The following is a 13553-nucleotide window of genomic DNA, read 5'->3' as shown; positions in this document are numbered from 1 at the left end:
TTGAGAAATCTGAGGTGTACAAACCACACTGTCTACCAGTGAATTGTTTCCTTCCCTTGCATACAGTTCATGGCAAAAAAGCTTTTAGATTATAAATTTTATAATTTATAAAATGGATGCTTGCTTCCTCTGCAAACAAGCATCCAGATTAAATATATCCCTTCACAAGAGAAACTGATCTCTTTTCAAGGGAGCAACTTTCAAGAATATAATTGAGAAAGAATTATTTTACTTTGTTCACAGAGGAACACAATTTTATCATTATGGGGACTAGGAAAAAGTAAACAATTCTCCTCATTTCAAGACATAGGAGGACAGGTTTATTAGAAAACATTATTTTTACAAACATGATTCTTTTTTCCAGTTCATTAGAGGTTTCTGGGAATGCAATAAATGAGCAAGTTCAGAGAAGCTGCAAAGACTTGCACTCAGTGGTGACCAGTGGCTCTTACTTCCGTAGTAACCTTTTTTTTTTTTTTTTTTTTGCTATTTAATTTTCTACATTTCAGTGGTCAAGGTTTAAAAATATAAATATAAAAATATAAATATAAAAATATAAAGGAACTCAGACATTCATGCCATGCTTTATCCACTCATGATCTGTAAAAGTTTAACTGGCTAGACACTTTGCACATACAAACTCCAATAACTTTATTGGAAAGGAGCAAGGAACAGATAATTAATTATAAGGAATACTGGGCTCTAAACATTTCACCCAGAGCATCTCTTAATATACTTCTCTTAGTTAATAGAGCTGTTTTAAGTTTTGCTTCCCGTGTAACATTTACTTAATAACTTGTAGTCAAAATACAGAAATATCCTAAGGCATATTAAAATACACAGTTATATTCAGAGGCATACATCTGCCTGTAACAAATTTAATTAGGTTTGTATTATATAATAAGCGGAATGGGTTTGAACTAATAAAAAGAGGAAGAAAATGGGCACTAACTGATAAATAAAGGAATGAAAAGACACCAACATATTTGAGTAAACAGAAGTACAATCTACTGTACATTAACAGGAATTAAATTCTTACCTTTGTTATTGTATACATCTAGATAGTTTGGTGCTGAAAAAATTGTGATTAGCGAAGGGAAGCCTGTTGTTTGGCTTTTCCTGTACATACGATACCTAAGAGGAAAGAGAAGATAGCAATTACCACCCAGTGTTGAATGTATATTTGTCACTGACCACACAGTGCAAAAACAGCCTAGTACCTTAGTGCTCTGGCTGTTAAAAAACACTAAGACTGAAAAACATGCACATGAGCTATTTAAAAGCCACAGAAAAGAAGTATTTCCTGCAGACTTTCTCATTATAACCATTTGACATGACTCATGCTTGGAAGGTGTGTCTCGGTCTGAAATTCAGTGAGCCAGAGGTGGGTTTTGTTGTGACTTTGCTCAGCACCCAGGACATTCCCAGACTTTCCATCTGTGGGACTGTGGGTGAAGCAAGCACCAGCAGGTGCCTTGGTCATGGGGGACAAGCACTTCCTTTCTGGGGCAGGACCCTTCCCTCCTGCTGCCTCCTCTCTCCAGGCATGGAAGTAATGGCAAGGCCAGGGGACATGAAAGATGTGAGAAGGGAAACAGGGCATCTGATACTTTCAGTGCTGTATTTCATCTTATCCACTCTACTAGCCAGTTCATTATGTCTGTGTTTTCATTACCTAACCTTACTGCCTCATGAAAAATAAAAGGCTTATTGGACCAACAAATAATCAATCAAGCATTAAACCTGCAAGTAACTGGAAGAAAAGCAACCCAACAGTACTTGGACACAAGTACACCAAACACTGCTCTTTAGCCCTCGGCTACAAGAAACCTAAGAATTTACCAAACATCCACAAAAGTTGCACTGAAACTGTTGTATAGTTTCAATGCAATCTCTTCCACAAAATTTTATTTTTCACCCTTTATTGAAAAGAAATACAAGAAAAATTTCATTACCCTCATATATTTCATGCTAGGTATTTCTGGCATAGTAAAAGTTTGCTTTTAATTGCATTGCCATTTTAAGTCATGACAATTCAAACATTCAGAATAGCTTTTTATATGCATAGTGAATATTGACCTTATTCCTACAATGCTGCTAATTTATCTTTTATTGTCATGCAAGTTGGGTAAACTTTGTACCTCCAAACAAACACAATAATTATAATTTATGCATGATATGCAAAGCTATTTATTCAGATTCCAATCCTTCATTAGTATTTCTCAAGTATGGTAAATTTCAAAGAAGAGGAATTTTTAAAGTAGCACAAAAATTTCTACCTTTATAACGACAATAGTTTCATAGGGAACCATCAACACCATGTGATGCTTGACCTGGACTGTTTTTGCATGCAGTGGTTTAGACTTCTTGAATTCATTAATGATACTCCTGCAGAAAAAAATTATCTGCCTAATGAGTTCCACATTTTTTTAAAAATGAAGTATAAAACCAGTAGGCCAAAAAAGTTTCATGTGGCTCAGAAAGTCCAAAAAGATGGCAGTTCTGGCCTTTGTGAGCCAAATCACTTCTCTAGCATCATGGCAGTGTACATTTGCAAACCTTTTTCGAAATCAATTTGTTTTTCTTTTGATGTCTAGCATCAAAAAAATTTTGGTTATTTTATATCACTTAAAATCACTAAGGCTAAGTAAGTGATATAGATAATGATTCATTAAGTTTTGTAACTCATTAATAATAACGTAAAAGACATTGCAATGCCAGTGTGTATATTTGTAATATTAGTAAAAAGAGCTGTTGCAACTTTTATTTTCCAGTTCATTCTCACTCATCTGTTCTTCCTTTCTGTGCTCTGTTTGGGAGGCCATCATACACAATTATTATTATTATTATTGCCCCCTCTCCACACACACTTACCCAGCGTCCTGGGCTTCATGAGCTCGGAGTATGGATAACAAGTTATTGTGCTGTAGGAATTCACATACAGCAGGGTAACTGTTGGAAAAAAAGTAATAGCATCTGTTATGGCATTATCAGAAGCAGCACACAGATCTCTAGCTTTCAAAAGTGTATCATAAAACATGCATCATTCATGAAATCAGCACCTGCTCTGCAGGCAGATTTCAGTAGAGACAACACTAACAGCAGTGTATTTTTTAATCCACCCCATAACTGCTTGGAAAGAAATGCTAGAAACTGCAATTCATTACATAACAACAATCAGCCTATGGGTTGTCAGAAAAAAAGGTACTTTCTTTTATCACTCTAAGATTTAATGCATTCCAAAAAAGCAAAATCTAATACAACAGTTGCAGCTAAGACAACAAGCTTGTTCACCCACTGACCACGGTATGCAGTGGCTGCTTGTGGACACCAGAAAATAAGGTGGTTAAGTGGAATGAGAGGGAAAGAGACAGAAAAAGAAAGGCAAATCTATGTTCAAACTGGGGATGTTTATCTTCCTGAACTTTATCTCCTTGATAAACAAACTATCTTTCCCCTTGGCAACTTAAAATCCTGTGATTTCTGAAACTCCAGAAACGTGCTCACTGAATACATCTATGCTAAATATACTGAGCGAGATAAAAAATTTAAAAAAATCTCAACTATACATTATATGAAAAACTTCTATCCCAGGCATGATTTCATGGACCACCTTAAGAGCCCACTTTCAATCAGTTAACAGCCCCATCAGCTTCTGATTTCATGCATGAAAAAGATGAAAACTTACACAGCCCATTCCCCCAATCTAATGCATCATCTTCTTTAGTTTATCCAAGAGAAATTATACTACTTGCTTACACACCTTCCTGGGTGTTTGGAAGCTGAAATGTCATTTGCAGCTAGAAGCTACAAACCCAGTAGAATGCTATATTGCTGTTTCTAGACTTAGAGCACCCCAGCATATATTTTCAGATGCAGGTCTGGTATTTGGAATTGTCCAAAAAGATTGCCATTATAAAACAATTTCAATTCCCAGATTACGTGGGCTATCATTTGGCAATTGCAATGCTCTCAAATGCTGACAGGCTGCCATTCAAACCACAGGCAAGTGAGAACTGATTTGCATACACTTCTTTTCATAATTAATTGTGACTAAATGTAGACTTACTGTACATTTTGTTTAGAAATTTTTACATTAACTTCTGAAAACTGGGGTCTATCACAAAAATCTGATAGACAGTTGATTATGTTCAGTATCAGTGCAGCTGCTCAAAATGTCTAGGCTATCACTTTTTTTTCTTCCATAGTATTCTTTTCATCCAGTATTAAGTACCTCTTTTAAAGAAAATATAATGAAGTGGTAAGAAATGCTCCTAAATAGATATGATAGGTTCTTCTTTCCATTTCAAGTACAAAATTGGTGGGGCTTTTTATTGCTTAATTATCTTGTTCTTCATAAATCTGTGGAAAATAAGACTTCTGCTAGCAGAATTTGGCTGATTCTACATGACCCACACCTACAAAGGCAGAGATGTTACACAGTACTCCATGCAAATTTACAAAGAAAGAATCTGCCTGCCTTTTCTTACAAGTGAATAGATGAGTCCTTCGATGTGCCAGTTGCCCTATAACCCAGACCACCACAACCCATGAGCAGTCTATCTGGATATTTTATTCTGAAAAAAACAAAGCAACTTGCAGGCATTTTTCTTGAGCTTCTTGTTGAAGCAGGGGCTGGGGAGAAGCAAACTTTCCATCATTTGCAGCTATTACATATGCTATCCAGCATTTCCCTGTTCGCTTTAGATCAAACAATATTCCTCAACACAAAAATACATGGCCTAAAAAGCACATAAAAATAAAAAGTCCTTCAAAGAGCCAATAAAACAGATATTTTGGCAAAAGTTACCAGAAACAAACTTTCATAGAAATTACTTCAGCTTGGAAATCCTTTTTCTAATTTCTTTAATTGTAATGACTGACTTGCAATCAAATTCCTTACTAGTTTTTCAGAGGGCTACCCTTCCAGAAACACTCTCCTCCTTGCCCTGCTTTGCAGAACCCAGACTATAATTCAGATGAGCCAGAAATAAAGCAGTTGGCCAAGAGGGAAAACAAACAAACAGAAATCCCCCATGCAACAGGCTTTTCCAGAGCGACCCAGCCTCCTGCCTTCATGTGTCATGCTGAATCACAGAGGAGTGGTGATTCACAGAGAAAACAAAACACCCCTCTGCTGAGCTACAGACATCTTATTCCCCATGGAGTATGTGACTGTGATATTCCCTGCTTGGGCATCTTCTTCCATTAACATGCCTCATTAACATAGTTTACTACTTCTGAAGTCTCTTTTGCATGATTGCTGATTACTTCTGGGCAGTTTTAAAACTGAAGCAATACTTTGCTAGCAAACCAAAAATGGCAAATGTTTTCAAATTTTTTTTTCCACCAGTAACTCAAAAAAATACATGGAATTAGCATAATTTTTTCACATCCCTCATCATGCCATTAAAAGAGAGGCATAAGCATTTCTTTCAAAAGAGAACATTCAAATTTATTCCAAAAGCTTCTGTAACATTACATGCACATATAAAATAGGTTTCCTTCCAAATCCATTTGCCTCACACTTGAGTCTCCAAAGGCAAATGCTTTTGTTCCTGTGCTGTCCTAAGCAGCTCACAGAACATCCCTTTCCACCAGCTTTTGTTTGTTCCTAGCTGTGCTGTCTGCAGAGCTGCACTGGAAAGTGGAACAGGGAACTGCATTAGAACAAATAAACACATCTTTTTTTGCAGAGTCATTCTTTTAAAACTGGATGCTTTCCCAGGCCTGATGGAGCACACAAGCAATTCTACCAGTACATCTGGGCAGACAATGTGGGGGCAGCAAAAAGCTTCAGGCCTGGGAGAAAGAAGAGTAGAAAAGGGGGCAAAAGAATCTGTTTAAAATGCTATTACTAAAAAAAAAAAGCAAATAGAAAAAATTCATACAACTGTGCCTCCCACCCTGAGCTGAAACACACTACAGTCTTGAACAGCTTTCAGCAGACTTTTCTTTAATCTTCACATATTGACAAATTTAACTTGCACGTTAAGTGCACCACTGAAATCATGTGCTTGTAGGGCCAAAATTGGTACTCTACCCCAGAATATCTGTAAGATTGAACCATTTCACTGCTATCCAAGGCTGGCATATGTTTCTTGAACACCTCCAGGGAGAGTGACTCCACAACCTCCCTGGGCAGCCATTCCAGTACCTGACCACCTCTTCAGTGAAGCAGTTCTTCCTGGCATCCAACCTGCTCCTTATAAAAATGCCTGAGAGTTACTGTACCAGTAACTTATGAAAGAAGTGCACAGGGTCATTGGCAAGATCAAGGCAAATTGCTTAGTGCTAATAAATATTTGCCAGAAAAAATTCAAGGTGAGAACTAGAGAACCTTGTAAACAGGAAAACTTCTTTACTGGGTGGATGAGCTGAAAAACTGTGTGCCTGTAGGTCTAATATCACTCTGGGACAAATTAACTCCCTCTTGTTTATAATAGACTCTGAACACATTATTTTAGGTATGGATGAAAGAAAAAAAAAAGCTTAACTCATAATAAAGTAACAATTTAAATAACCAGTGCTCCCTTAATTATTTCTACTTTTTTACAAAATTACATCAAACATGACCATGACTACAAAAGACATAAAAATTTTAAACTTCAGATAGGGAAAAAGAAATCACATCCCCGTTACTTTTTGTTCTCTTTAAAGTCCAGAAACTTTAATATATTTTCATGAATTTCTTATATTCCACAGTTTACCTTTCACTTTGGCATTGTGCTATTTTGACAATCCACAGTACGAAATGCTGCTAGATGCAAAAGGTGTGCATTAATTGTTGACTCTGAAAATCAGGCTGACTATTTATTACATCTCTAAATGACATTATGCCTATGGTTTCAAGATCTGACATTTTACAACTAGCCAAGGCAGTTTCAATAACTCATATAAAAGGATGTTTCTTGAAGAAATACTGGACCAGTCTGAAATTCAATAGTCTGTATGAGAGTGATCATGCAAGAAATGCAGCAAGAAGTTTGTCAGACTACTGTAGGCTAGTCTTTATACTTTCTCATAGAAACAACCCAACATTTCACAAATGGGTTTTGGCTGAATGAGGAGATTTCATGCACTTCTGAGATGGAAGGTCCAGTTAGCATGGTGAGAAAACCACATTACTGTTGTTTTCTTCATAGCATTTTTGTATTAGGAAGTAACTTTAAGTCAGAGCAAAGTCATTATTGTCATTATAATAAGTCAAACTGTCATTATAAGGAACATCTCGGATAAAGAAAAGTTATTTATTACAGCTATTTCCTGCAATTGATTAGGAGATCTTAATCATCTAGAAATCTTTTCACTGATTCATAGGCATGACTGAAATCTTCCTGACCTTCACTCAGAATCCTTATTGCTATCTTTTCAGTCCTTCCTTTACAAACCAAGCTACCTGTTTAGTGAAATTTGCTCCTTTACTCAGGAATTAACTAGATAAAACAAGGAAAATTAGACATTCCACACTGATGGATACCTTTTCTACCATGTAATATCATCAGGCAAGCAATTAGTCATCTTCCAGGGCAACTAGGTACTTCTTTTAAAAGGAATGCTTGCCTTTATATAATCTCAGATAACATGACTCCAAGCCAGCCTTCTGGCTGAATCATTAAGTAGTTATAGGACCCTCACACATGACCTGATAATTAGCTGTCTTCTGAATATTTTCTCTTCTCCTGAAATATGCACTTTTCTGAATATGCATCAGGACACAGACTAGGTCTGATACATTTTCTGGAGGAAACTGATATATATATATTAAGGGAATTTTAAGGCAACAGTATGGAGTAGACCTCTGAAAAAAACCCCAAGCTAAAATCTAGAAGTTTTTCCAGTATATAAGCAGCTCTGTACGTGAGCACAAGCCATGCCTGCCAGGCAGTTCATGAGGGGGAATCACTATTACTCCCCATGTGTGCAGTGCCCAGGAGTTTCAGGTACACTCCAGCATTTGCTGCTGCTGAGAGGATGAGCAATGATTTTACCTTTCCATCCCAGCCCATTTCTGCACTGATCATCTGTTTGCAGCAGTTTGCCATCCCTTTCATGATGAGCCCAAACACATCTATGAACACCTCCCAGATGTCAGGACCCCAGTGTGGCCAGAATTCCTCACCAGAGGCAGGTGCCAGCAGCCCAGGCTGCAGAGCAAGCTGCTCTTAGCTGGCACCAGGCTGCAGCACCTACAGCTCCAAGGAGGGAGCAGAAATCTCACTGCTGAACATGAAACCATCTGCTACCTTCCTGCCAACATTACCAACAAGGAGGTTGATTCCAGTGGCTCTGTCAACTGGTTGCTGATGGAAGCCATTCATTTATTTTAGGTATATTACTGAACAGCTACAGTCAGTGCTCAAGGCGAGATTTTCTAAGGCAAGTAAAAGAGCTGGATTCCTCCCTTCTGCTGAGCTTACTGAGAAAACTTTAGATTTGTGTGTAACAAGCATTGGCTGAAGCAGAACTGCTTCACATCAAAAAGTTCAACAACCTCTTAACATTTCAATAACATCTTCACATTTCTCCTGAACAAAAATGCATTTTTTTAATTGATATTTGATATACATTGTTCATTTTGCCATTTAACCTTCTCCCCTGCTAGTTTTGCCACTCTGGTGTCCTTGTATGCTGTTCTTAACTACCATAATCAAAAAATAAAAGCTCAAATTTCTTAAAATCCCCACTCTGTCAGAGGAAGGTACATACATGTTTCTGCACGAATGTTACAGACACTTATCTGCATTTTAGATATTACTGAGCCCCATTTAACAAATGCTCTTCAAATACTGAATTTCTTAAGAAGAATTACTCCCAAACAAAAAAAAAAAAAAGTTGGATCAAACTGGAAGGAAAAAAAAGTACCTCTGTGGGGAAAATCACAATTTTTATTTACCCTGCAGAACAATAGGCAATCAGTTTTTCAATGCTGGCATCTTTCATTGGAAACAAAGTTTTAATTTTGAAACTAGAAATGTAGTTATGTACCCCTTTTTAAAAGTGACTCATTCTCTAACTTACAAGAACAGAAATAAGTAAAACACACAGGCTTTGGTGAATAAAGTGATGTAGAGATTCCCCAATGTGGCATAACAGAAGAGATTCAAAAAAAGCAAACATTAATTTTTCTAAAAACAAGGCTAGTCTGCAGAAAAAAAGGCCTAATTACCCAAGCAGTGCCACAAAGTTCAAGCACACATTTATACTGCAAAACCAGAACCAGTTCACCAACAGAAGTCCATTCAAAGTAGTAATAATCACCTGTAGAAATACGAGCAGCCCCTGACTGTGTTGTGAGTAAAGTGTTCCTGAGTCTTCTCATTCCCAAAGTCCTCCAACGGGTCCGACCACAGGATGTCACACATAGGTCCATATGCAGGTGGTTCCTTGAATCGATCTAACTAAGAAAAATAGGAGACAAAGAAATACTAACTTCTTTCAACTATGTAACACAGAAACATTGAAGCAAAATTACTGTTTTTCAATCCATGAGCAGCTGAACAAGAAACTCACAGCAATCTGCTCTTCAGCTTTAAAGCAACAGAGCTGGAGTAACAGTAAAGCACTCCTTGCAAACACTGAGAGGGGATAGAGGGAACAGACAACTGAAAATTAAGAGATACAGTGGATTCCCATTCCACGTGAATTTTTGACTTTTTCCTTTTCTACTGGTTTTTGCAAGCATTCTAGTGGTCAGAGAACACAGTATTTCTGTATTTCATGATTTTTCGAACCTTGGAGCACTCAATTTATGCAAGTGGGGCATCTCAAGAACATACAGTAGTTATTTTAAAGCAAGTTCCCATTTAGATTTATGTTCATTTTCATGAAAATTTGTATCTAAATATAAAGACAGTACTCCTGCATTACAGCATCTTGGCATGACATTCCTGTTGTTCCCATAACCTCAACCCTAATTAAGAAGCTAAAAACTTCTCTTTCTGGTCTTACTATGGTATTTAAAGTTTCAAATTACATAGAATCATACCACAAATAAGATGAAGTATAGTAAAATAAAAAAATAATAAAAATCAATATTTCCCTACAAGAACTCTTTTATAAATAAAATATGAAAACACTATGTGTTATCTCAAGAATTCTTTCATATAAGAACAGTCCTGTTAAGATGATGTATGAAAAAGGCTTGCAGTCTGAAATATTCTCTATTTTGACCAGAAAGATCAAGCAATGATTCAGCAGCAAGCAGATACCTTCTCCCCTCAAAAATTTCAAGAGAACAAACTGGTTTTGTAAGTCTTCAACACTCAGAAAGTTTCAATAAGAGACCTCTACAATTTTACCTTTGCGTTCGCATCTTGACATATTCACAGCATATCAACACTTCTTATTTCAGCCCTCTGCAATTAATGCTTATGTAATTACAATTCATTTAAATTAAACAAAAATTCATAAATATGCAAACGCAATTTCTGCTGATTGCTAAAGATAAAGAAACCTGCTGGGTTGGGCAGGGGGAAGGGAAGGTGTTAATGAACCTAATACAGAATCTGAGAGCTAAACAACTTTACTCTGCCATTATGATGTTGCAGAACCAGCTAATTTTTATGCAGAGTATTTTTGTTTACTGTGATAGAGAGACTTTACCTCAGAAACAAAACTTTGCATTCAGTAATTTTTTAAAGTGCAGTTAATATCTTAAGCTAATTGGTTTTAAACCAAAACATGTAATTACTGGCTCAACTTGGGTTTTTTTTAAAGTATATTAATTTCTTAGTAGACTACAAATTAACCTCAGAATATAAATTACCATTTACTACCTTGAAAGCTCAGAAATATATATACACATTTGCAAGTCTCAAATAGTCTGGGAACACTAAAAATGAACGGTTTAAATATCTCTTCTTAGAAATATCAACTGAGATCTCCTCTACAAAACATGTGAATAAAAAAAATACATCCTTGATAACATGCAATAACACTGGATTATGTGAAGAAGCTGTTTGACATTGTTCTCTGAACTTCCATGAGATTTCTGAGAAACTTCTCTGAACATAAGAGTATGACAAGCATGAACTTATTAAGCCTCAATTAGACAAACTGCTGGGTATTCAAATGCAGAACTATTAAAAATATGGTGGAACCTTATTGACAATGAAGCTTTTTACTTAAAAAATACCAACTATGTTCATTGCAATCACATGAGATTTTTTATTATATCTTTGTTTATTGTGAGGTTCTTCTCGAGCTCTTTTGTATCTTCTCTGAGAAAGCAGAGAACACTAAACAAGGCATAAGGAGTCATCAGATGGTGCTTACATGGTGCTAATAGGTAATACCTCAAAGACTTACTTTTCTGATGTCATCTAAGGTGTTGATCTCTGGAGACAAGCCACCGTGTACACACAGGAATTGTTGGTTCATCAGAGCAGCCAAGGGAAGGCAGTCGAAGGCATCCATGCAGGCATCATATACACGTTCTGAATATTTGATTTTACCTTTAAAAATTAAGATGGTAACAGAAAGCACCATCAATATTTAAGAGGAAAAATGAATATGTTTAATATCTCAAACTTTTTCTTTCACTCTTGTATCTGGTATTGAGCACTATATCCAAACTTTTGCTTCACACAAAAATATCTTCAGAAATTCACTGCTGGAAAAATTCTTCCTGTTCTGAGATGAAATTAATAACATTTTATCATATATTTTTCTAAAATACTGTAAATAAACAACTGAATATTCCATTACAGTCTACCACTTCTAATCAGTATGAAATCTGTAGAGCAAGCCTTAAAACATCTGCTGAATGGTTATCATAATTATCACTCAATATACTCTCTATGAAAAAGTCAGAACTTCAGACCAGTCCCTTATAATTAATTATCTACAGAAATGCCATTATGAAATGAAGGAGGTGGTACAATGAAGCTGAAATGTTAATTTACCAATATGCATATTAAACTCAGTAAACCATGAAGCCTTTGAGCCAATTAACATTTATTTTATCCCCAGTGTAAAAAGGAAACACAGACTTATGGCAATAGTTTCATCTTACAGTGTCACAGGGAAAAAAAAGCTTCATTGTGCAGGTAAAGGTCTACATCTAATGAGCTTTTATGTGTCACTGCATCCTTTCTTGCAACACAGAAAGGAATTCATATCAAAAGAGCATATTGTAAAGTTTAAGCCTACACACAGGATAAATGTGAAAATGCTATACCAAAAGGAAAAGGAAAAAACAAAATAAAAGTTCCTTGCATTTTTCTCCTGCTCCATGGGATGAGGCCCAGTAAGATGACTCCCTTCTTAACCAGTAGTCAGGGACCTGTCACAGGTGCCAGGGCTGGCATGCCAGCAGGTTTTGCCTGCCAGGCTACTGCATGGGGCAGCAAACCCTCAGCTGCTGCAAGAAGCATCAGCAGCAGTACACATTTACCACGAGCATCCAGGTGCACCCACAGCAGCTGCAGGATGCTCCCACACCAGGCTGGAAAGATCAAACTGGAGCTGGAGACCAGCTGGGGGAGTCTAAGCCCTTCCACACCACTGAGAGGTGACTGCCCTCTCAGGGAACAGGGATTACAATTTACAGTTAATGGCAGTGAACATGGAAAGTATATGAAGATTGACTAATTGTGAACCAGTATCAAATATATGCAAAATAATAAATTAAGTTGCTGAAAAAGGAGTTAAGAGGAGAAAAGTAAGATGGACTTACATTCTTGCTTAAATGTGAAATACTCTGTTAAATGTCTACATTCATGGTTCCCACGAAGTAAAAACAGTGTTTTGGGGTAAAGGATTTTCAAGGCCCACAAGTACAGCACACACTGTGAATCAGAACAAGAAAGAAAAATAGAATTCATAATTAATGACAGAACAATTTACATTCCCCTCCAACACAAAAAACTAGCAGAAAAAGTAAAAGTAACCAGTGCAAAGCAATCATTTTCAACTGATTAACTTCATTCTTCATGTGCTACATTCAAACACTTCCCTGCACTTCAGCCAGGACTGGCTGCAACTCATGTGGGTATATTCTGATAGAGTTTTACACTCCTTGCTGAGTGGCACCTCCCTGCTCAGTGTGTGCTGCCTCCAGCAGCCCCAGCTCTCACACAGCAATTGCTGTGCATCTCTACAGTGAGGTGCACACTCACCACTTGCAGTGCTGGGCAGAAACCTTCTGTGGAAACAATTTCACTGGAGGACTTGCATTTCCTGACTTATGGAAAATGTGCCTCAGAACAATTTAACTCACACTTCAGGAAATACCTCAGCTCTCAGAACTACACAGTTTTTACATGAAAGCTTGTTAATTTTTCACTTAACATTGTTCCCTACATACAACTAGGGTAAAAGCTCTTACATTAAATGAAGTTAGTACAAAGCTTTTATAATGCCTTTTCTCTTTCCTAAAGATTTCTATTTGAGATGACAATTCTTCTAGACATGTTTCTACAGATTTAAAAAAAGCAAAAACACAAAAACTTGGATACACTAAGCTCTGCTCACACCTCTTTAAATCACCTAATTTAAAATATTTGTTTTGAAAACTAACTCACAGTTCCAAGAAAGTTGATGGAAATAAG

General features: G+C 36.7%; 1 protein-coding gene across 1 annotated transcript in view; it reads right to left on the bottom strand.

Annotated features, from left to right (window-relative positions):
* PPP3CA (protein phosphatase 3 catalytic subunit alpha) overlaps positions 1-13553 on the bottom strand; it is a 168793-nt gene that overhangs the window by 28957 nt on the left and 126283 nt on the right. Inside the window, exons 4-8 of the mRNA XM_079307087.1 lie at positions 12680-12791; positions 11311-11456; positions 9262-9401; positions 2875-2952; positions 1040-1134 (exon numbers count right to left, since the gene is read on the bottom strand). Coding sequence (XP_079163213.1) covers positions 1040-1134; positions 2875-2952; positions 9262-9401; positions 11311-11456; positions 12680-12791 — 571 coding nt within the window. The remainder of the gene's footprint in view (positions 1-1039; positions 1135-2874; positions 2953-9261; positions 9402-11310; positions 11457-12679; positions 12792-13553) is intronic.

Source organism: Erithacus rubecula (genome assembly GCF_903797595.1).
Source record: "Erithacus rubecula genome assembly, chromosome: 5".
In the NCBI taxonomy this organism is placed as follows: domain Eukaryota; kingdom Metazoa; phylum Chordata; class Aves; order Passeriformes; family Muscicapidae; genus Erithacus; species Erithacus rubecula.
This window is presented reverse-complemented; position numbering and strand designations above follow the sequence as displayed.